The sequence below is a fragment of the Amblyomma americanum genome, chromosome 5 (assembly GCF_052857255.1).
Source record: "Amblyomma americanum isolate KBUSLIRL-KWMA chromosome 5, ASM5285725v1, whole genome shotgun sequence".
NCBI lineage: Eukaryota > Metazoa > Arthropoda > Arachnida > Ixodida > Ixodidae > Amblyomma > Amblyomma americanum.
This window is the reverse complement of record NC_135501.1, coordinates 86,121,752-86,147,543: the sequence shown is the minus strand read 5'-3', so window position 1 is coordinate 86,147,543 and position 25,792 is coordinate 86,121,752. Positions and strand designations below refer to the sequence as shown.

General features: G+C 48.9%; 1 protein-coding gene across 1 annotated transcript in view; it reads left to right on the top strand.

Moving 5' to 3' along the window:
* Positions 1–1,650: 1,650 nt before the first annotated feature.
* The window catches only part of LOC144134030 (uncharacterized), a 46,551-nt gene continuing 22,409 nt past the window's right edge, over positions 1,651–25,792 (top strand). Inside the window, exon 1 of the mRNA XM_077667038.1 lies at positions 1,651–2,549. Coding sequence (XP_077523164.1) covers positions 1,651–2,549 — 899 coding nt within the window. The remainder of the gene's footprint in view (positions 2,550–25,792) is intronic.

The window sequence follows — 25,792 nt, the reverse complement described above, 5'->3', positions numbered from 1 at the left end:
ACCACCGAAAGACGACATCCTACCACCCTCAGACGAATGGTTTAACGGAACGGTTAAACAAAACGCTAGGTGACATGCTCTCAATGTATGTAGACGTTCAGCACAGAACATGGGACGAAGTGCTCCCATACGTCACCTTCGCATACAATACGGCCGTACAGGAAACGGCAAACATGCCATCGTTCCGTCTCGTTTACGGCCGCGACGTGGCCACGATGCTGAACGCCATGTTAGCGCATGTGGACGACATCGACCCGAATGCGGATCTTCACACCTTCCTGCACCTCGCTGAAGAGGCTCGTCAGCTGGCCAGGGTGAGGATTCTAGACCAACAATGTCGAGATGCCCAACACTATAATCTCCGACGCGGTGCGCAGCAAGGATGCGCTGTGCGCTTACAGTGGGTGCCAGGCCACTGCGGCATCACTGGCAACGAGGAGACCGACGAACTCGCGACCGCCGCACACTAGCTACCGCCACGAGATCTCCCCCTTGCGCTGGAGGACGTGCGAGCGGTCATTCACGAACATCGACGGCAGCACCCCGACCCACGCATCGCCTGAGGTGAGCGCATCGCCAGCATCAACGGCTGCCGCGCTCGATCGCGGTCGCAACGCGCAACGATCCTCCGCGCGCGCATCGGCTTCGTGTGGCACGGTGACCGACGGGTGCGTCACGGACACGCGACGAGTGAAATGTGTGTTGGATGCGGTGCAGTGGAGACACTGAAGCACCTGCTCCTTCGATGTACCGCGTTCACTGATGCTCGTCGCGATATGCTCGCGGCCTACAGAGAGCTGGGATTACTCCCGGACTCGCTCAAGACACTACTGTGGCCGCAGGGCAGTGCGCGCACCCGTGAGCGAACAATGGTGAGCCTCTGTGCATTTCTCGAACGGACGGACTTGACGTCCCGTCTGTTCTGCGCCAGGTAGTGATGCGCTGTGACGGAACGCTCCCCGTGCACTACCTCGGACGCTTAACAGCTGAGCGCCCCACCCCAGCTGTTGTGTGAAAAGTGTTGTACGGGTGCGTTTGTTATTTTTATTTTATAATTTTTTGTACACGCGCACGACCTGGACAACTTTATTTTGACTCTTTGTAAATAGTGTATATATGACCTTTCCCTATGTCCTCTCTTGCTGTCCCCTCACCTCTTTCATTTTCCTTCTTCATACTGCCTTCTATCCTTTATTTCCGCAGCCCCAGCTCAGGTGCCGCCGATACAGTGATGGCAGATGCCGGGGTGAGCAAAAATCTGTTAACTTCATTTTTATTATATTTTTGATTAAACACTTACTACTACTACCTCCGACGCCGTGATGTTCAGTACGCATCAGGAGACCGTGTGTGGGTCTGGTTTCCCATTCGCCGACGAGGACTTAGCGAAAAGCTCCTCTGTTGGTATTGTAACGTGCTTTGCGTAGACGACGAAGGAGAGATCAGAAGCGTAGAGAAAAAGGAAGCTGGTCGGTCTGATCGGTTTGAGCTCTGCGCCCCGTCGCTAAATCTCTTAAATAAACACCCCAGACTCACGCAGTGCCTACTGAGTACGTAACAGTTGTGGTGGAGGTGCTGGGTATCACTACGGATTCCCCTGTTCCTCGACGCAGCCGCAGAGTTGTCGGATTGCCACCACTTCCACTGGATATGCATCAGGACGGCGGCGCTGAGCAAGCAGCACCCGCGGCGGGCCACTGGCAACATCACCGCGAACCGCGCATCTTTGCTGGAAGGTCCGATGAAGACGTTGACGAGTGGTTGACTAATTACGAGCGAGTGAGTCGCTATAACGGCTGGGATGCCACAGTGAGGCTAGCCAACGTCGTATTCTTTTTGGAAGCGACAGCGCTGATTTGGTTTGATAACCATGAAGTCGCTCTTACCACGTGGGAACGTTTTATAGAAGAGATAAATAAATGTTTTGGTGACGGCTCTGCCAAAAAGAAACGCGCCGAACAGACGTTGCTTCAACGGGCCCAATTATCTGGTGAGGCTTGCACCATGTACATTGAAGAAATCGTAAAGTTGTGCAGGCTAGTGAACCCGCGGATGTCTGAAGAAGATAAGGTCGGACATTTACTTAAAGGGATTGCTGAAGATGTATACAACTTCCTTATTAGCAAAGACAGCATGACATCGACGGCCGACGTCATCAGGCATTGCAGAGCGTTCGAGGCTTTGAAGCTTCGTCGTATTGTGCCGAAATTTGGGCGCCTGGCGAATGTCACCTCCATCGCCAGCGTTGACGTCGCTGCTCCAGTGTCAACGGCTGACATGATTCGCCAAATTGTGCGCGAGGAACTCCTCCGGTATCAAGACCCTGTGCACCGAAATGACGCCCAGCAAGATGGTTGCGCATTGCAGGCAGAGCCCGCAACACCATCTACTTCTTGGGTTCCAGCTGGCGTTTTGCAGAACTTCGCCGATCGGAGACCCCGCGAGGTACAGTCTGCTTACCAGTCTGTGGGCAGACGGCGTGCCTACGAAGGCGACTTGGCACGACAACAGCTTCGAGATGATTACAACCAACGTTCTGACCACGCTTGGCAAGCATCATACGTTGATAGCTGGCGCCCGCCACCTGTGTGTTACCGCTGTGGCATGACCGGACATATATCCCGATACTGCCGCCGACGAGGCCCGATGCAACCAGACCATCGCCTGTGGCCGAACACTTCCCTCAACCCCGATGCGGACGTTCAGCACCCAACGCCAACATCCTCTTGGGGTAGCTACCGTGCGCCATTGCTGCGAAACACCTCGCCTGCCTCCGACCGCTGCCTGACACCACCACCTTCACGTCAACGACGCTCACCATCTCCTCGACGCCGCTCGCCTCCTCCGGGAAACTAGACGGCGCGGCCGATGGAGGTGAGGCCGCCGGCGAGTCGATATCATCAATCCCTCTTCCCGTGTTTATGTTAAAGAACAAACTTGAAGTGCTTATCGACGGAATTCGAACTATGGCGTTAGTAGATGCCGGTGCGACAGTATCTATAATGAGTTTGAACTTCAAGAATAGTTTGGGTCGAAAAGTAATGTTTGGTTGGGATCAGGCTGTGCTGTTTCGGGGTGTTGGGGGTGAAGCATTAGTTCCCTTTGGTGTCTGTTCTGCGAATGTTATTATCGGTGGTCAAGTGTTCAGGACTGAATTTGCTGTGCTGTCACGTTCCATACATGACGTTATACTCGGAATTGACTTTTTGCAGCTGTGCGGTGCCACATTAGACTGCCGTACTGGAGGGATTTCATTGGACGCAACTCTGATGTCGGCTCTTGTGGAAAGCTCCTCTCTTGATTTCGGAGCGTTCTCTGTGTCAGAGGACACAGTTGTACCGGCGATGTCTGCCGGATTTGTGCCGGTTGTTTCATCGAAAATTTTGTGTGATGCCTTCGATGCCGTGGTGGAACCCACTGCACTGACGTGTGCTAAGAAGAGTGTCCTCGTGCCCTGTTGCGTAATCCGCGTAACTAGTGGCGGCCACACCACGCTGTGGAGAGTGAACTATTCGGAAGAGCCCGCCGTGTTACCTCGTGGCATGAAGCTTGCCCATTTCGAGGAAGGCTTGTCGGTTTCCGTTGCGGCGCTCAGTGATCACGCTTTTGAAGAACCGGGGCACCCCTGTGAAGAGTCCAATGTTCATGCCATGATTAATAAGTCTCTTTCCACGACCGAGCGTCGCATTTTGGTGGGACTGCCTTCGAAGCATGTCACAGTGTTAGATTTTTCCAGAGACCCTCCAGTACCAATTCCCCGTTCTCGCATTCATCATGTGATCGATACTGGATCCGCACCTCCAATACGACAAAGGCCTTACCGCGTATCACCAACCGAACGTGAGATAATAGACCAACAAGTTCATGACATGATAAACCGAGGAGTTATCCAGGAATCTTCAAGCCCTTGAGCGGCCCCAGTGATCCTCGTGAGAAAGAAAGATAATACGTGGCGGTGCTGCGTAGACTATCGTCGCGTTAATGCCATCACAAAAAAAGATGTGTATCCGCTCCCACGCATAGACGATGCCATCGATTGTCTACACTCTGCGTCATATTTTTCCTCGTTTGATTTAAGGTCAGGGTACTGGCAAATACCAATGCACCCGAACGACAAAGAAAAGACTGCATTTATCACACCTGACGGACTGTATGAATTTAATGTCTTGCCGTTTGGATTATGCAATGCACCTGCCACATTTGAAAGATTTATGGACACTATTTTGCGTGGTCTGAAGTGGCAGATTTGTTTGTGTTATTTGGATGATGTCGTGATCTTTGGGAACACATTTAGCGAACATAACAGCCGCCTCGCTATCGTCCTCGACTGCATTGAAAGAGCGGGCCTGGTCCTTAACTCTAAGAAGGGTCACTTTGGTGAACGTCAAATAATTGTCCTCGTTCACTTGGTTGATAAGGACGGTGTCAGGCCGGATCCCCAGAAAGTTGAGGCTGTCACGAACTACACAGCGCCGCAGTCAATCAAGGAACTTCGCAGTTTTTTAGGGCTGTGCTCGTATTTTCGCTGTTTTGTTCCGCGGTTTGCCGACGTCGCCTTCCCACTCACGTGCCTCCTACAAAAAGACGTGCCATTCCAGTGGACCCCTGACTGTGAGTCTGCATTCCGCCATCTGAAATTTCTCCTGACGTCGGGACCCATTCTGCGCCATTTTTGCCCGTCTGCTCCCATCGAAGTTCACGCCAACGCCACTGGTGTCGGAGTTGGCGGTGTGCTCATCCAGCGCCAAGGCGGAGATCAGCATGTGATAGCTTATGCCAGTAGGTTGTTGAGCAAGTCGGAACGAAACTACACTTACCGAACAAGAGTGTCTCGCGGTAGTTTTTGCTGTGCAACGCTTTCGTTCCTACCTGTACGGCAATGCTTTTACCGTCGTCACCGACCATCATTCGCTCTGTTGGCTCGTGAATCTCCGTGACCCATGTGGCCGACTTGCCCGCTGGGCTTTGCGGCTACAAGAGTTCAACTTAACTGTCGTGCACAAAAGCGGTCGTCAACACGCCGACGCTGACTGTCTGTCGCACTTGCCGCTTCCGACGACTGCTTGCGATGGCGACAACTTCGACGACTACCTCGCTTCTGTCTCACCCACGTTTCCTGATGTTAACCAGTTCAAGACTGAACAGCGCAAGGACACGACCTTAACAGCACTCTTCGACGCCGCCGGCCATTTCCCTACTGCTCGTTTCTGTATTCTCGCTGGTTTACTTTACAAGAAGAATTTCACGCCCGGCGGTGCACGGTACCTTCTCGTCGTGCTGGAAAGCCTTCGCATCCCTGTTCTTCAACTGATGCACGACGATGCCACATCAGGCCACTTGGGAGTTGTCCGGACCCTTCACCGCACACAAGAACGTTTTTACTGGCCGAAAATGCGTCAAACGATTCAACAATACGTAGCCAGCTGTGTCCAGTGCCAGCGTTTCAAGATCCCTGCATCGTGTTCGCTAGGCCAGCTGCACCCTGTCACTCCACCGACCACTCCATTTAAGCAAGTCGGCATCGACCTACAATGTGATCAGGCAAATTGGAGTCCTCAACTATGAGGTCGATCCTGACGGCTTTCTGAAGTCCCGGCGATCCTTCCATCCTGAGGCGGTGCACGTTGTCCGTTTCAATCCTTACTGCGTGGGATAGCGGTAGACCTGGGCTTTCGCGCGCACATCATGCTTTCCCTAGTGAACTTTTTTTTAAAACAGATAGGCTACGTATCGGGACGATGCTCTTTCTTTCCGGGGGGCCAGTGATACGGTGCATTTCGCTAGCACGCGCCGCCTCAAAAGAAGAAGAGGAAGAAGCGATCTGGACCTGTGGTCAAGACGTTCGTCGAAGCCCACCGCTGTCTCTTGTGATCAGTGATCTCCCGCAATCACGCGTGACAATATCTTGCACGCGAAGCTAGCCCCATCTGCCTCGGCTACGCTCCTGAACTTGGTGTCGTCTAAATAGCACCAACGGTCGCACTCATGGCACTGCACAAGCTTTCCGTCCACCTTGACTTTCCTAGCTTGCCGACCCAATGGCCGGCCGACTACGCACCGAAAAAGCCCGCCAAAATTCCTACCCAAAATTCTTGGGCACTACGCAACGCAAAAGCTCGCCAAAATTTTTACACAAACACGTTCGGCATTACGCAACGTAAAAGCCCGCCAAAATTCCTACACAAAAACCTTCGGCACTACGCAACATAAAAGCCCGCCAAAATTCCTACATAAAATCCTTCCGCACTAGCAACGTAAAAACCCGCTAAAATTCCTACACAAAAACCTTCGGCACTAAACAACGTAAAAGCCCGCCAAAATTCCTGCAGAAATACCTTCGGCACTACGGAACGTAAAAGCCCGCCTAAATTCCTACACAAAAACCTTCGGCACTACGCAACGTAAAAGCCCGCCAAAATTCCTACACAAAATCCTTCCGCACTGCTTAACGAAAAAGCCCGCCAAAATTCTCACAGAAAATTCTTCCGCACTACGCAACGTAAATGCCCACCAAAATTCCCACACAAAAACTTTCGGCACTAAACAACGTAAAAGCCCGCCAAAATTCCTGCAAAAAACCATCGGCACTACGCAACGTAAAAGCCCGCCAAAATTCTTACAAAAATACCTTCGGCACAACGAAACGTAAAAGCCCGCCTTAATTCCTACACAAAAACCTTCGGCACTACGTAACGTAAAATCCCGCACAAATTCCTACAAAAAAACCTTCGGCACTACGCAACGTAAAAGCCCGCCAAAATTCCTACAAAAAAACCTTCGGCACTACGCAACGTAAAAGCACCCCAAAATTCATACACAAAAGCCTTCGGCACACACACACTTCCGCTATCCTTCCCACCCTTAACACGGTTTAAACTACCGCCCCTATTGAATGTACAAGAGCAAATACCAAAAAGCGCTTAGCCTAGGACGTAGTCTCTGGAGCTCCGAACAAAGCATCCACCTCCGACCGCGTCACGAGTGTTTCTACCGATGGATGGATGGATGGATGGATGGATGGATGGATGGATGGATGGATGGATGGATGGATGGACGGACGGACGGACGGACGGACGGACGGACGGACGGACGGACGGACGGACGGACGGACGGACGGACGGACGGACGGATGGATGGATGGATGGATGGATGAGAGAGAGAGAAGGTTTATTGATAGGAAAGGCAGAGAGGTAGGCCTGAAAAACAAATATTTGGCCTGCTACTCTGCTCGGGGGACGGGAAGAGGAGATAAAAGAAGGTCACGATGGGGGACGATGATGATGGGAGGAGGCAGATGAAGAACTACTTTAAAAAAAAAAACAAGGCACACTTTCTGACATCACAAACGCGAGACAAGGTCCGTGTCGCTCAAAAAGCGTGAGAGCGCTCGCGTTGCCTTTACAGTTATAAAACTATCTGGCCAAGCGCCGAGGATCAAATCCTCAGAGAGGAGCGATGTGTCCATAGGCTTCAGAGCAGATGCGAGTATGAGTCTTTCACGTGCATACGCTGGACACGCCACTAAAACATGTTCTATAGTCTCTAGCACGCCACATGTGGTACATTCCGGGGAGTCCGCTTGTCCTATTAAGTGCAAGTATTTGCGCGTGAATGCCACGTTTAAACGTAGTCTACGGATAACGCATGCAATAGGGCGAGGTATTCCGCGAGGAACTGAAAAGGTCATCGTCGGATCTAGCCGTTTAAGGCGGATGTGGCGGGTGTCTGGCAGGGCCCAGTACCTAGCCGTCGCCCTCCTCATCAATTCCGAAAGGAGACAAGTTGTGTCCACTATAGAGAACGGTACAGCTGTACGCAGGCCACTGCTGAAGGCGCTCCTTGCTTCAGCGTCGGCGGTCTCATTTCCATCGAGTCCGCAGTGTCCGGGGATCCACTGAAACACTATACGGTGGCCGTTTCCCTGAGCAAATGATACGAGACTAATGATATCAAGAGGCAGAGCTTGGTAGGCTGTGTGGCGTAGGAAGCATCCTGAAATGTGTAGCGCAGGTTTACAGTCGGTGAAAATGCACCACTCCTGAGGCGGTTCTCCGCAGATGTGGCGATTCGATTCCCGAAGGCCCACAAGCTCTGCAGCGGTTGAAGTAGACTTGTGTCCCAAACTGAATCTGCGGGTCGTCTGTTGTGCAGGGATTGCGAAAGCTGCTGTTGATGCATTTGGAGACGCAGATCCATCCGTGTAGACGTGCACACATTTGTGGTATTCTGACCAGATGAAGGAAAGTGCGAGTTGCTTCCGCTAACCGGCATCGCTGACTTCTTGATTATGCCAGGGACATGCAGGCAGACTGAAGGCTAAGCCATTACCCATGGGGACTGCAAGGAATGATGCGGCAGGGCATAGTCTGATGGCAATTTGGAGCGATGGAAGCGCAGTGCGTGTGCAAAGCTGCTGTCCGGTCGCTCATCAAAAATCTTCGTCAGCGGGTGACAGCGGTGCCGTGTAAGCGCACGTACATATACACGAAGTGGTTCGTGTGACAGGTAGACCGATATTGGGCACGCACGAGATTCCTCAATCGTGCCTTTGTTCGAGGCACAACGTGGTAATCCGAGGCATATCTTGAGCGCTTGTGCTTGGACTCTCTCTAATGTCCGCAAGCAGGAAATACTCATGTTAGAGAGTACAGGAAGGGTGTAACGAATGTAGCCAATAAAGAGGGTATTGTAAAGTCGAAGCATGGAGCGCTCCGTTGGGCCCCATTTAATGCCTGCCACAAAGCGAAGCACATAGCAAAAAAGAGTGACTTTTCTTTAGCATGTTTATATGCCTCGACCATGACAGATCGCGATCAATGATAATGCCCAAAAATCTGTGGTGGGAGACGTATGGTATTGCAACCCCTTGAAGAGTTACCGGGTAGTGGCAGACAGACTTGCGCGTGAATGCGACCACAGCACATTTTTCAGCTGGCAAGTGCAAACCCTGACGCCGTAGGTACCTTGAAGTAGATGACACGGCACGTTGTAATCTCGCACGCATTTGCGGACGTGTCGAACCCGACGCCCAGATGCAGATATCATCAGCATAGGCACTGATGTGAATGTTAGTAGGAAGTTCATTCACCAGTCCAATCAATGCCACGTTAAATAGGGTTGGGCTAAGAACTCCTCCCTGAGGAACTCCACGGCAAACCTGATGACGGGTAGTCTCCCCATCAGGCGTAGACATGTTAACAGACCGGCCGTTGAGGTAGCTCCCAATCCACGAATACATCCGGCCGCCAACGCCAATGTCGTCAAGGGCATCAAGGATGGCGTCATGAAGTACATTATCGTAGGCCCCTTTGATGTCCAAGAAGACAGCAGCGACGAGTCCGCGACTACATTTTTCATGTTCCACTGTCGATATGGATGGATGGATGGATGGGTGGATGGATGGATGGATGGGTGGGTGAAGTGGTGGGATTTGGGTGGATGGATGGATGGAAGGAAGGAAGGAGCGTACCATTAAAAACGGTGTGGTGGCAGTGGCCACGATGCTCGGCTTTTTTTTCTTATTTTTGTTTAACTGTATTGTAAATTATTGTTAAGATTCGCCCTTGCCTTTAAATACATTTTCCTACACTTCTAATCTTATATCACCTCTCTTCTTTTCAGCCACCAATCTTCCAATTGCTTTTTCCTAACTTGCACAGCAGATTTATTTACATGACCGTTGTTGTCTCTAAACCCTTGGGCCTCAGAAAGAGTGGCTATGCTTACATCTACATCCGGATGGATACCATCACATTTGAGTATGAGGTGTTCAATTATTTCAACCAATTTACCACACACAGCTCATGTGTCATCTTCGTTAAATTTGTTTTTGTAGCTGCGCGTTCTAAGACACCCTGACCCAGCTTCAAAGAGTGGCGCACTGCCTCTTGAGTTATCGCAGAATACTTCCTTCCTGATCTGCCTTTTTCCAGAATCGATATAGTTATACAGCCTGCTTCTTTTCCATTGAATTTACCGAATTTTTACCTTCTGCATTTTTAGCCTTTCGTTTAATGCTCTATCTTTCTCCGTCGTCGTGTCCGGCATAATTACAGGTAAGGGTGGTCAAACGGGCTAGTTGGTAGCTCATATTTGGAAAAAAACAGCGCAACTTTAGACAGGAACAAAGGCAGATATAACGACACAGCGCTGACTTCAACCAGTTCTTTATTGCAGAGTGACACAATATATATACAAAAAGTGGGCGGGAATACATGGGAAGCAGCTGCTGTGTTCGCATGCGACAGAAAGATAACTGAGGCGAAAAGACACGAGGTGATAAAGTGCAACTGGCAGTGTAAAAAGGTAAGGGCTGGTTGAGGATGGCACCTAAAGGCAATAACAGAATGACAAATGACAATGCGATAGCAACATGAAAAAATAACAAAAAATATAGTAAAAGCCAAGAGGGCATCACAATCAGAATGAAGATTCTATTGTGATGCAAAAACTCAAAGGAAGAGTAGGGAGTACTGGCCCAGACCACCAACAGAATGTTGCTGTGGTGCCTCACCTGCACAACCTTTCGCACAGGCTCAAAAATATTGGGAAAAAAGCAGGTGTTCGTGTTGTCTTCTCGGCGTCCGACAAACTATCCAAGCTCTGTTGTAGAGTGAATGCCCCAGCTTTGTGAGGGCCAACCTGCCCAGTTAAACACCAGGCACCTTTCGTTCCTTGCGAAGTTGGTGTGGTGTACAAAATTGGTTTGAGCTGTGGCAAGGTTTACGTGGGTTTACGTGGTCTACAACACTGCAACGAGAAACCTGGGAGTCCACTGCTTAAAATGCCCCTCCCGTTCTTGTGAGCCCTTTTTTCATGAACGCACTGCTCTCGCGAAGAATGCACATCAACTCACACGTGAAATCATAGAAGCCGCCCACATTTTAAAGCTAGGAGAAGACTGTGTAAGCACGCCATCGATAGCTCTAACCAAACGGGAATTAGATTATTTGAACCAGGTTTCCTTGGAGTAATTAGGCAGTCTTTTCTTAACCTCGATGTCTTTTTGGGTGGGTTCTGAATCCTATCCTCGACGTTTTTATTGGATGGGTTCTGATTTCAACCTTTTGATCTTATTTTGATCTTATTTTGATCTTTCCTCAAATTGCATCGTTCAATTTTAAGTTTTCATTCCTCTTTCCCTCCCTCCTTTATCTCTTCCTTTACGGTCCGGTTCGGGTGTCCACCGAGATATGTGAGACGGTTACTGTGCCATTCCTTTCGCTCAAAATCCCAACAAAACAAGTGAGCCGACAGCGTTCATAGAGTTCATTGGCGCTGACAACTTTGCAAAGGCCGTTCATTTTCACGAAAGGAAAGGCGCACAACCGGCTCCGTGGGTCAGTGGAGACCTCAATCTCGCTTTCATGTACGTGGCGTGGCGTTGGTGTCCAACTGCAAAATTATGCTTTGATTGCGTTCCGCACACTGGATAGGCAGCGCGTCCTCCCTGCCACCCTGGGAGGGCTCATGCAGTTAATGGTTGGTCGCGAGAGATTGATCACCAAATGAACGCTGCGGCCTAGCCATTGCTACAGTGCCGCATGTCAGCCACAACCCTGTGAGCGCTAATGCATTCAGGCCGCATCTCTCACTCCACCACCGCCACATATATCAAAGCACGCATGAGGCGTCCGCATATCCAGGGAGCCAGTTATGCGCCCTTCCTTTCCTCAATACCATCGCTGTCTAGAACATTGTCAACGCCAGCATCTTTCGCTTTGTATATCCTGGATTAGCTCTGCTAATCGACATTAATTTTTTTTCTTTCCCTCAAAGCCAACATCGCCGATGCAGACGACACTGGATTTTCTGCGACATGGAGGTTACATAAAGCAGATGAGGGATTGGCATTCGATCACTCGTCACCCAAGTGCAAGAATTTTTGAGCTAGCATCAATAACAACCAAGATAGAGACGATGAAATATTACGCTCCTCTTCCCTCCCATCAGCTCGTACAGGAGAGGCACCAGAAAAAAAATAAAGAAAACAGATCTGGGACTGGACCCCGCCTATGAACACGTCATCTGTTGACGTTCGGTTTGCATTTTCCGGTTGTCGCACCCAGCGCCCCAGCAGCAGCATCTGGAGCGTCTCCCTGCTCTTACTTCGCCTTTCTGGATTGCGGTGCGCTTCGGATTCTTTTGCTTGTCGTCTGTTGTTGCGGACGAAAGAGGCACTGCGGGTGGCCCCCAACTCCCGACAGAAAGAGGCGGCAGAGGTAAATTGAAACCATATGCGCGAAGACAGTGACCTGGCTCGCGCTTGCCCGAGGGGCTCGCGCGGCGGCACGAGCAGACTACTTTCACTGCTACCGGAAGTGTGCCCGTGACGTCGTGGCTGCCGTGGCTCCAGCGAATGACAGCGTGTGGTGGCCTGCCAGCGTCACGGAACTAGTGACGTCTATTTTCACGATTTTACTTTCAAAACTGGTCACTGCGAAAACACCAATCTGCCCGCGAATTTTGAAAAACACGGTTTTTTAAAATTTATAATAAATTGCCGGCTGAGTTCCGAAGACTCACACTTAGTGCAAATGCTCATTAGCGTCATTAATGAGCATTGAAAACATTTACAAGCGACTTTTAATTCATTGCATAGTCCCTTTAACGCTGTCGCGTTAATATATTCATAATTAGAGTGCGCGCCTTTGTGCCTATTGAAAACGTCGTCGTCATCGGCGGCGGCGGCGGCGCGCCGATGCCTCGGCGCACAGCTCTACACCACAGTGCCTAGAATATACTGGCTAGTGAGCATACCAGGGTCTCCTTGGTGGCAACGAGAGCGATGAATGCCGACGGCCGCCGCGTGGAGCGCTGCAAGTCGGGAGGGTGCGGACCGCGCCGTCTGGCTCTCGACAGCAGAATGAGTGTGCTGCATCTTTGCTTTAGTTAAGGCGTAAGCGACCATAGCTGTCATGGAGGCAGGTTGCAGTGTATATTTTTAAAGTCTCTGACTAGAAGCTACACATGTAGGGCTTGTGGCATGCGCGAAAGCTTCGATGAAGTTCTGCCCATCTTCTAGCTCCGAACATCCGGTGCTTGCGAAGGGAACAGGACATTTGTGTTCTAGATCCGATACAACATAAGCTTTTTGATATAAAGTACTTTTTAGTAACATTTTCTCTAACAAAGCAGGTGAAAGACGATTGTTAATTTTAATGGGTTTTTCTTTAGATGTTCTGCCTGCTTGGTTTGCAGTCAGAATTCTTTGGTACTTACAGAAAGCATATTATACAGGACTATCGATCGGACCGCGTAGGTAATAAACACTTCTCAGCAAAAAAACATGCCTTTGTTAGAAGTGTGCTTTCCTGAGGCCGGCTCTATACCGCATCCACCACAAAGATTTGTCAAGGAAACCTCCTTGATAAAGGATTCGACCTGTTTGCAAGCTCATTGTGATGGTATATTTTGACTCCTCTCTCCCCCTCAGATACACCGCGGCTACCGCTGATTGCACATCAAGCAAAGTTGCATTCTTCATATTCGCAATAGGCGTAAGCTAGTTAATCACTGGCAAAAATGTCACTTCGATCCCTGTCACTGGATTAGAGAAGTTGTAGAATAGTTCCCGCTTTTGGACGGCAGATGTTCACAATCATTTTGCGATTCACAATTCACGAGCGCTTGCTTCTTTATAGAAGAACAAGCGTGTGGTGCACTTTTTCATTACTAAAGCTCCGTTGTCGGCACCAATTCGTTCCAGGCTTCCCTGAGCGGGGACGCGCGCATCGAGGCACCCTTAGCGAAGGGCTCTCGTTGCGCCCTCTGTGCAAATAAACTGGAAGCACTGCATCTGAGAAACTATATAGGGTCAGTATTTCTTTTTACAATGTAAACCATACTCTTTATTCTACCATTTCATATGCAGTTGAAAATATTTTGTGTAGCAGAAATGTTTTTAGCATATATTGACGTACTTCGACGGGTCGGGTCTTCTGAATATCCAAAGCAAGCCAACCGCAACTCTACCCAAGGTTGTACGAGATTTTTGGCCGTGACTGCTACAACCAGGTCGGAATAACGCAAGCGTTATTTCAATTCATGACGTCGCATCTGGTTTGAAGAAAAGACGTCACGTCCGGCCATTTTTTTGCTGTTTTAGACATGTTTGAGCAGAGCCGAGCATTGCTTTCAGTAGCACTATGGCCGGTCGACGGAAAGAGCGCACGATCGTGTTTCACGTGGGTAATTTGTTCTTGCTATCTTTTGGTATGCACATACTGAGTGATTGCCTGTTATCTGACACTTGGCATTCCGTTGTTAACGTCAACTTCTTTGTGCCCGAATATTTTGTGTTAGCAGATAATCCAGGACCAGCGCTGAGCCCGCTTGCCAGGAGGTAGACCCAAATGCCCGGAGGGAAAGACTCATCTGTTATTTCGTAGGTTATGCTCAAAAGCTCTGTGCAGTTCAACAAAAAGAGCTTGCGCTGAGCGTGTTTTATATCTTTTGTCAACCCAGCCCAAAGTAACTAATGGTCATGTAAAACACGCATAATTACCAGCTTTTGCATGCTCCCGAAAAAAGGCGGAAAACTTTTGACAACCGTCCAGTTGAACTAACCGTTCGTGAGATGAGTTTTGTACGCGGTCAAATTTTTTGTGGCCCCGCGGCTGTGAAAGTCTGTAGAGTGTTGACTTAATGCTTCACTTTACAATTGTGTGCTGCTGTTACAATTCGCTTCTAGAACAGGTGCAAAAATTGCGGCGGGATAAGCGATTACGCTTTGTTATCTGCAGCGTGAAACATGTTCATTTAAATTAATACTTATTTCAGAAAACAGGACTTTAAAAACAGACTTGCAGTTTTGTGGTATGCACGAACCTTCCGGATTCCTGCTTCGAGCCTGGCGTTGTCTGGCTGGCGCAGAGGCAGAACAAATGGGACTTTAAAAAGCTGAGGCAGCAAAGACTTTTAGGCGCAACAAGGTGAGCCCTCAACCTTCTGTGAGAATTTTAAAATGAGTGCTGTGCCACCTGCGCCGAGCATCGGTTTTACGTGGGAAAGGTGCTTGGACTCAGGTAGCCAACTAGAATGGAGGACATGAGGCAACTGGAGAAGCAAGCCTAATTTTAAGGCCCCTAAGCTTAAGACCTTTTTACAGCTGATGGTCAAAGAACCCTTAAAGAGATGAACATTGTGGGCAATGTGCTTGATGTCCTTTGACTGTTTGGAAGCTTGTGAGGTGCATAAAAGCTCACAAGGCACAGTTGCAGTGTGTGACAAGTCATTGCGGTGATATTAGAAGAAGGCGTAGTGCAGCACAATTGGACAGAGAAAAGGAGCCCACAGGATAAGCGCTCGTCCTGTGTGCTCCTTTTCTCTGTCCCATTGAGCTGTGCTATGTCTTCTAATATGCTATACGAACAAGCCCAAAGTACAATTTTGTTAAGATTAGTCATGATAGGTTTCTTTGATTTGACTGCACTCTCTGCACTAGTTCTGTGAAATTCCGCGGTGGTGCCGGCAGCGTGCAACGTCAGCTCAGGCAGTTCAAATGCAGCTTGGCACTGGCCGCTTTCAAAACGAATGGTCGAGTGCAGTCCAGATTGTCCAATAGCCTTGCTGTCGTCACGAAATTGCAACCAACTGCATGCCACCGACACCAACAACCACCAAAATTGTGAAACACTTGTAAGAATTTTCAAGCAGCAAATCTGAATGAAGTTTTACCATGAACCTGCTCTAGGAAATGGTCGTTTCACAGAAAGAAAAAAATCGTTGCATGTATACACACAAGCGACTTACGAATAATAGCTGAAATGCTGTCCATGCGACTCGACTTGACCGCTTAGGTTTTCATTAGGACTCCTCATACAGTCACTCACCTCCTCTACGTGCAGGTCGAAGAAGCAGAGAAGGTATGGCACGAGTAATTTAATGAAATGGTGACAGTTATTTGCTGAAAGGTTCTGGCTTATGGGGGTTAACGTCCCAAGTCGACTCAGGCTATGAGGGACGCCGTAGTGAAGGGCTCCAGAAATTTTGACCACCTGGTGTTCTTTAAGGGAGCATAGACACCTAAATTTTGGGTGCGTGGTTTCTTCTTTTTAATGTAATGACGCCACTGCGGTGGCTCAGTGGTTATGGTGTTGGCTGCTGACCCGAAAGACGTGGGTTCGATCATGGCCGCGGGGGTCGAACCTTGATGGAGGCTAAATTCTAGAGGCTAAATTGTGTGATGTCAGCGCACGTTAAAGAACCCCACGTGGTCGAAATTTCCAGAGCCCTTCACTACAGTGTCCCTCATAGCCTGAGTTGCTTTGGGACGTTAAACCCTCATAAACCAAAACCGATCTTTTTGTAATGAGGTGTAAGGCATTATTATACACGGATTACCACGTGGTATGATCCTATGGCTGCTAAATAATTTATAACTGAATTTCTTTCTTGTGCTGTTTCAGTTTCACTAGCTGAACGATGACTGTGACCTCAAAGAGAGATTGTAGGTCACGTCAGGAGTGAAAAACTGCATTATAATTGGTGATTCTACATTTGTTGTCATTCCTGCTCTTGAGGAAGGCTGGCTTCAGCACTGCAGTAAATTAAAACGATAAAGCAGCAATTATATCACAGTTTTTCTATGCCTCATATGAGCTAAAAACCTCTCTTTGACGTCACAGCTCTCATTCGGTTGTTGAAACCGAAACAGCATCAGAGAAATATTCTATTATAAATTATTTAGCGGTTGTAAGCGAATATCACATGGTGATTCATGCATAGTAGTGTCTTCTGCATCATTATAAAGAAGAAAATATGCCACTAAAATTAGTTCTATATGCTCCCTTAACGTGCACTGGCATCGCACAGTACACGGGCCCCTAGAATGTCGCCTCCATCGAAATTCGACTGCCGCGGCCAGGATGATACCCGTGACTTGAAAGACGCGGGTTCGACGCTGGCCGCGGCTGTGGAATTTCGATGGAGGCAAAATTCTAGAGGGCCGTGTACTGTCATGTCAGTGCATGGTAAAGAACCCCAGGTGGTCGAAATTTCCAGAGCCCTTCGCTATGGCATCCCTCATAGCCTGAGTCACTTTGGGATGGTAAACCCCCATAAACCATAAAGGTTTCAACAAAGAACTCTCATCATTTCAATAAATAACTAGTGTCATACCTTTTCCGCTCCTTCGACTTACGCATGGGCACCGCCGTATTGCTGCACCGCAACTGCGCTTCTATTTCGGCAAGTGCAAGCCAGCCTAGGACTCGTGCTGCACTTCTTGAACTAGTGCAGAAAGTGCAGCCAAATGGAAGAGACCTTATGATTATGTGGCTATTTCCTTTGGATTGGGTGGGCGACAGTATTTGTCCTAGCCATTACATAGAAAGAAGAAACAAAAAGGAAACGTGGAAACATTCACTATTAAGACAACAGCTTTCACCTGCAGACCTCAAATGAACAAGGGCTTCCTGTATAACGAACATAACAACTAGGCTGTCACGGATCTAGCAAATTATAACTTTGAAAGGGGGCCTCCTGCTGTGAAACTGGCAACGTTTGTGCCCCTAGAGACAACCAGTGGCGAGAGGCGAGAAGCCACAGACGAATGTATTTAGGACAGGGAGCTGAATGAGGAAGTAGTTCCCATAATTGAAGAATACATGGAAGGACAAGGACGAGACATGTGTATGTTCTTCCTTCTATGTTCGTCGTTTTGTTTTCACAAGTTAGGAGTAGATGTTTGTTGTAGTTTCACTTTTTGAGGAAAATGAGGAGGGGGTTGTTCATCATGAGACATGTAGCCCAAAAGACAGACCACAGGAGTGACTCACACAACATTAGTGTTTGCGTTTGGTTCCAACTGTTCTGTGTGCTTGCACCCCTTGTCCACAAATGAGGCATTGACGTGATCTTACGTGGTGCTATGCTGGTAAAAGGATGTGTGTTGCATGCATATGGGTGTTTGGCATTCAGATTTAAGCACCAACACATGGCTTCTAGTGTAGTAGGAATTACGGGAGGAAAAAAGGCCTCAAAGATGTAGATGAATAGTTTAGTTCTTCAGTTTGCTTTTTCTGAAAAATTCTATGGCAGGAGGTTTTAATACATGTTAGCCCACCCCTCATGTAATACTACCTTGTGGGCCTTTGAGGTACAAATAAATAAAAAAGTAATGCCCTTTCAAACAGTATAATTTGCACCTTTGGCGCAAGAATTTCGGTGGCCACTTCAGGGAGTGTTTGCCAGAGCTTGCGGTGATTGCTTAATGGCGCTTGGTCCCAAGAACCGTACAGTTAACCAATTGCCCTTGTACCTCTGGTGAGAATATTTGAGAGGTCAAAATGACAATTTACCATAGCTGTAAACAGTAATGAGCTGGATGTTTTGCCGAAGAGAACCGAGGTCATCTGATTCACAGTGGTAAGAATTTTGGGTTGGTTAGAGCATAGATGGCTTAACACCATCTTACATATCTTAATAGATGTAGAATTGTTGGCACCTGTAATTAAAAATTTGTTTCGACGTGTGTGGCTGTCAGCTCGGGCATGACGAAGTTGTAACCTCAACAAAAGCACCTGTGCTGTTTGAGCTCAGGGCAAGAGCTTTGAGCGAGGCCACTGCACTACGTCCTTGATGTACATTTGGCTTTCATGGTGCTCCAACTTCCTCTTCCCCCACCTATGTTAGGAATGTCACCATGGGGCCGAGCGAAAGTGGTGGGGTGTAATTAGAGCAGTGGCATGGCCATAAGGTCCATCCGAACAGCACTGCGTAAGACTTGTTTGATTGATTGGCCCCGCAGTCAGAACTGAAGTGAGTTATGAGTGGGCCACTGTGGAAAAAGACACTAGAGCAGCGGAAAACATGCCACGATTGGTGGAGAGCTATATTTTGGAGGCAACCTTTGATGCCTTCGTTGCCATTGTGGTCAAAGTTATCTGTGAGACCATCAAGGGCAGCACCTGTTCTGAATGCATCGCATAGCAATAGATCAGAGCTTCAATTTTATAGTTGGATCATAGGCCTTATTGCAAGAGGTGTATGAATCGTTTCAGTAGAGTGGAGAGCTGGGCGAGTCGGTACATGATTGAAGAAGGAAACCAGCGCAAAAGACGAAGACACAGGAACAAGGAACACAGGACAACGCAGGACTATCGATAGTCGATAGTCCAGCGTTGTCCTGTGTTCCTTGTTCCTGTGTCTTCGTCTTTTGCGCTGGTTTCCTTCTTGAATCGTTTCAGATTTCACACTGACACGCATCAAATTCAGCAACGTTAGTACTCACAGGTACAGTAAAACCTCTTTAAGGCATACCTCGCAGCACTGTGGAAAAACTGTGTGCAAAGCGGCAATATTGTCACAAAGACGACGAAGCTGGAGTGGTGCGGGAACAGAAAGGTCGCGCTATAGGCGAGCGGCCATTAAAATGATCTCACTGCCATCGTTCACCGCCGCTTATTATTCGGCTGGTCACCACGTAACAATATGCCCAAACTTAAAGTAGCCTGAGTATATCCGTTGACCTGGTAAAAGATTGTACCCGAGGCATTTCAAAAAATGCGCAGGTGAAACCTTTTAATCACACAGCTACGAGTGCAGCCTCGAAGGTATATAAGCCAGGTCCCGTGTCCCAGCTGCTCTATTAGGCCGTATTTGAGTGAACAGGCAAGTGTCTCGCACGCATGCAGTTTTTCCCAACAGTACAAGTTTAGCTGTATTCAGCTTCCATGAGGCGTTACTTTCATTAGATGGCGTTTTGCCAATGATAGAAGCAACCGTGTCAATACTAAACTGTGCTGAAGAAGTCTTGGACTGCAGTGTCTAATAAACCAATCATGCAAAAAAAATGAGTCTCCGCAATGCGTCCTCTGCAACAAAATACCTCCTCTAAGCAGGAGGTATTTAGGAATACCTGCTCTATTTCGAGGCCTGGATTGGGAGCAGTTGGGGATAAGAGTTAATGGAGAAAAATTTTAGTAATCTGCAATTCTCAGGTGATATCGCTAAGTTGCTCAGCAGATGAACTGCAAAGCAAGATCAGTAAGCAGAATGGCGGGTCTAAAGAATTAAAGTATAGACACCTAACTTCTGGGTGCGTGTTTTTTGTTTTTATGATGCGTAAGGCTTTGTTATACATGAATTACCACCTGGTATTCTCCTATAACAACTAAATAATTTATAATAGCATTTCATTCTCGCGCTGTTTCGGTCTCAGTTTCAACAACCGAATGAGTACTGTGATGCCAACGTGTGCCCACAGGTCACGTGAGGCATGAAAAAACTGGAATATAATCGCTTCTTCCACATTAGTTGTCATTCCGGCTCTTGAGGAAGGCTGGCTTCAACAGTGCAGTAAATCATAACGATTAAGCAGTGATTATATGGCGTTTTTTCATGCCTCACATGATGCAAAAGCACTCTTTGACGTCACAGCAATTGTTCGGCTGTTGAAACTTAAACAGCGTGACAGAAAAAAATTCAATTTTAAATTATTTAGCGGCCATGGGCAAATATCAGATGGTGATTTATGTGTAGTAGTATTTTCTGCATCGTTTTAGAGAAGAAAACAAGCCGCCAAAATTACGTGTCTATATTCCTTTAGCACGCAGAAAACCAAATGGAAAATGCTCTTGGCCATTCCCTCCAATGCAATTGCTGTGTGGTGTATAATATTGTGACGTGGTGGCCGTCCTAAGAGTGAGGCGCAATGAAAGATGGCAGAGATATAATTTAATGGCCGTTGGCCTAGCGCGAGTGCTCTGTAACACACCACAGCCAGCTTCATCGTCTTTGTCACAATATTCCTTTCTCTCTTGGACATTGTCACATGTAGGAAACTGGGTTGTGTGACATTATTTGCGTAAGAACTTAAGGACACTGAGAAGTTGCCTAGGCAGCCGCTGACCACACACCATACGTGGCAAAATTACTTTTGAAAAGTAATTAAATTTCATAACTAATTATTTTCATAGAAATCACAGAAGTAATTAAATTATATTGCAAATTACTGGTCTCAAAAAGTAATGACATTACTTTACAATTACCTGCCTTAAGTAATGAAAAAACTTAGTTTCGATGGTAAAATGTTGCGCATTGGTCATAGTTTGTGCAAAATTTGTAGTTTTTTGTTTGCACCGCCACTGAGCTTGACAATCGGCGTCAGAAATTTTGCCCACTTTAGTCAATTTGAACAGCCGCTTTGCTGATGTAGATGAGGGCTTTTTCATATCACTCTTCAATCAGAAGTACATCGTTCAATGTGTAATGTGGTCCCACCATCCTGATTTTGAAGAATTTGTCATCCGCGTAAACAGCGGCAGTGCATTGACGGCTTATCCACGCATTATACCAGAAGTGCACAGGTGCGCGATAAGCAGCCAATTCTGCTGTTCAATTGATTATTCTGGAGAGAAGTTGGTGGAAATATATTGCATGTCGCTGGGACGCTGTTGCCTATCTGGCCCTTGAGTTAGAAATACGGCCTCAGATGAGGCCATAAAATTCCGACAACTCATGGCCAACTTTCTTATACATGTCAGTTGAGACTTCTTGTCAGTGCGGCGACGTCAAAGTACATGTTTAAGCACTGCGCAGTGCGGCTGCACGAAGGTGCCATATGGCATGCCTTGGTCATCGAGCTCTCCTGGTGGCCATGCAGTGTGTTTATGTGTGAGACCTTATGCAGTGCAGTAAGATGCGTAGTAGTCCTGTGACTGATATGCAGACTCTTCACCAAGGCGGTGCTGGCTATTACTGCTTGCGCGCTTTTAAGGCAGAAGCCTTAATTGGCACATTAACATCGATACCCGTTTTTTTTCGTTTACCTGGAAAAATCGGGGAGTTGTGAGGGGTACCATCAAAAAAGTGGTCAAGTCTAGGAAAAGGACGGACTGAAATTAACGCATAGGTCTGCTGCGAGCTTTAACGATACTGTGAGTGTCCAGCACACGGTCCGTTCTTATTGGCATGACATATTTTTGCTTCTAATAAGTATTAGGCATGGCAGCCTTTCTGTTTTAGCTGTCGGTTTCTTGTCTTCAATTAAGTGAGCATTGCATATACTGCTTGGTTCTGCACAGGTTGCCACACTCATTAAATTTAGTGTCGCGCATATTGCCGCGAATATTTGCAGTATTTGTTCGTTTTCATATCTGCCGCCACACCACTTTATCGCTTTGTTTGCGACGCAAGACGCGACTAGATTTATCTCGATTGATCGCAGCCAGGAAGAGCTGATCTAGATTGTTCCGGAATGTTCTAGAAACTTTCCACACTTTATTTCGAAAGTTCGCTACCGGCTTTAAATTGAGCACGGCCGAAAGCGGCGGGCATTCTGTTCGACGACCGCCGAGCACGCTTGTCGTTTCGCTGCCGCCGAGTCATTCAGTCCATTTTGGGTGCAAGTCAGCCCAATGAACAGTTTTCTTTTAGAAGACCTTTTGTCCATCTTCATCGCTGCTTCGACTGCCGCCACCACTACGTGACATCTGGTGGATGTGCTGGGCAGCCTTCCATGCTCCGGACGCCCCCTTTAAGTCGTGAAGCCAGCCCTCAGCGCTTCGCACCCGAGGACGAGCCAGCAGCTCGGCGAGCCAGCCGACGTCTCCAGAAAAAGGAGCCTGAGTTCGGGGCTCTGCTGGACCGCACCAGACAGCGAAAAGACGCTGCTATGAGCACCGCAACCTCGCCGAAGATGTCGACACCGATCATGCTTCAGCAACCGCGGGTGCCGCCAACTTTCAATGGATCCCTAGCCGAAGACCCTGAAGAATGGTTTGATCAATATGAGCGCGTGGCGTCATTCAACAAGTGCGATGATGCGGCGAAAATTGGACATGTGTTTTTCTCATTGGAGGGCTCCGCACGCACATGGTACGAAAACTACAGAGTCTTCCCTTACGACGTGGGAGCTATTCAAGAGAGAAATATTGAAGGTATTCACCACTGTCGTGAGGAAAGAAAGAACCGAACGACTCCTCGAGTCCAGAATCAAGCTTCCGAATGAGCCCGTCCGCGGTTACGTCGAGGAGATGAAGCGCCTATTTAGCCGCGCCGACCCCGAGATGACCGAGGAAAAGAAAGTTCAGTATTTAATGCGCGGCGTAAAAGAACAACTGTTTGGCAGCCTCGTCCGCCAGCCGCCAAAAGCAGTCGAGGAATTCATGCAAGAAGCCTGCACGATTGAGAAGACCCTCGACGTCCGACCTCGGCAGTACAATCGCCCTTCCTCTGCCTGTGCAATCCGTTCGGACACGACGGCCACCACCAGCGACAGCTTGCGGGAAGTTATCCGCGAAATCGTACGAGAGGAGCTATGCCGATTACTGCCATCCTCCCCACAGCCACAAGCAGCGACTCTGATGGATGTGGTACGGGAAGAGCAACAAGCACTTGGCACCCCGACAGCCACAGAACCCCAGGCCATGACGTACGCCGCTGCAGTAAGGACTGCTCAGCCTCAACGATAACCCCTACGTCCTCCCTGAGATGAGCCACTTGTTCCACAAAACCACCTCCCAGCCCCAACCCGCCCAGCCTATGACCGACGCTCAAGCCCCAGGAAATGCGACGCCTGGAGGACTTCCGACAACCGGCCGTGGTGCTTCCATTGCGGTGAGGCCGGCCATATTCTTCGTCACTGCCCGTACAGACGTATCTGTCTTCGAGGATTTGCCGTTAACGCCCCACGGCCACGCTTCGGACAACGTCCGCAGAAAATCGACGAGTACCTGCGTCGAGAGGAGTACACGCCGAACCGCTTTTCGCGCTCACCATCGCCGTCAACCTCGCGCTTTGCGTCACCACGCCGCAGCTACGCAGCCGTGGTACGAGGAAGGTCTCCCAGCCCCCGTAGGGAAATTAAGGCAGCAACCTCTGGAGGTGAGGTTGCTCACGAGCGAAACGCCGAAGATACTCCACCGACCAGGCCCCATGAAGACCCTGCACCCGCAACACCGCATGAAGAACCTACTCTCGCTGCACCGACGCCCCGCAAAATGACAACCCCGACCACGACGCAAACTGCCTTGAAAACGATCATGCCACCCAGAAAAGCTTCGACCACGCGCCCCACCCGCGACTCGCATACGCGACGAAGACGTGACCCGACGCCGAGAGCGACATGCAATGCAAGAGCCAGGACATCCGACTTAGAAGTAACTATCGACGGCCTGAAAGTTACCGCTCTAGTCGACAAAGGAGCCGATTACTCGGTCATGAATGCAACATTCGCTGCACAGCTAAGAAAAGTAACAACGGCTTGGGACGGCCCACAAATTCACACCGCAGGGGCCCACCTCTTTACGCCATCAGGACGATGCACAGCGTGAGTGACTATCAAGGGACATACCCATCCTGCAACCTTCGTTGTGCTAAAGCAGTGCGCCCGCGAAGTGATCATGGGTATGGATTTCCTTAATGAGCATCAGGCGATCATCAACCTGCGATCCAAGCTGATCACGCTTTCGACGGACGAAGCCATCGCTTCGATGAAAACTCGGGGAGATCACGTTGCCCTGATTGTCCTGGAGGAAGAAGTGAGCGTCCCACCCCGATCAAGCGTTGTCATGACCGTAGGCGCCACGAACGCTATTAACGCTGAAGCCATCATCGAGGGGAACATGCAGTTGCTTCTAGACCGAGGAATCAGCATCGCACGAGGTGTCGCACATGTCCGCAATGACCAGGTCGAAGTACCGCTGACTAACTTCAGCGAAGAATACCGGCACATTAACGGAGGAACGGCGATTGCTTTCTTCGACGAAATATCCGACGTACGAGACTCGTTCGCCCTCTCCGACACCTCCGAAGAAGATCCGCCTGACAAAGAGAACTCGCCCAGTTTCGACATCAACCCAGCCCAGCCCCGGAACAGACAAGACCAGATCCGGAATCTGCTTCAAAGCTACAGTGAGTGTTTTCGACATCGCCGAAGGTGCGACAAACTCCAATTGCCAAGCATCGCACTATAACGGACCATCACGTCCGACCTGTCTGTCAAAGCCCCTACCGTGTGTCACCACGAGAACGACAACCCATCCGGGACCAAGTCGAAGAAATGCTTCGTGACAGCGTCATCCAGCCTTCAAACAGCCCATGGGCAGCACCGGTTGTTATAGTGAGAAAGAAAGACGGTGCACTTCGATTCTGCGTTGATTACCGCCTCTTGAACAACATAATAAAGAAGTACGTCTACCCCCTCCCCCGCATCGACGACCCACTGGACCGCCTCTGCAACGCCAAATATTTGTCATCGATGGACCTCAAGAGCGGCTACTGGCAAAATGAGGTCGTTGAAAGAGATCGCGAGAAGACAGCATTCATCACTCTGGATGGGCTGTTTGAGTTCAAGGTGATGCCATTTGGTCTCTGTTCCGCACCAGTGACGTTTCAGCGAGTAATGGATACAGTGCTGGCAGGCCTGAAGCGGCAAATTTGTCTGGTATATTTAGATGACGTCGTTGTCTTCGCCTCGAACTTTGAATAGCACCTAAAAAGACTTCGAACAGTACTAGGCGCAATCAATTCGTCTGGTCTAACCTTGAAAGCAGAGAAATGCCACTTTACCTACGAAGATCTGCTCTTTCAAGCTAGGCCACATCGTTAGCAAGGAGGTAGTACGCCCACACCCGCAGAAAACAGCTGCTATTGAACACTTTCCGCCGCCGGCCGATAAGAAATCAGTGCGAAGATTTCTCGGACTGTGCGCATATTACCGACGATTTGTGAAAAACGTTTCGCGCATCGCTGAGCCCCTGACCAACTGACGAAGGCAGCCGTGCCGTTTAAATAGAAAGCGCCGCAAGCAGAAGCCTTCCAGGATCTTCAGCGTCATTTACAGTCC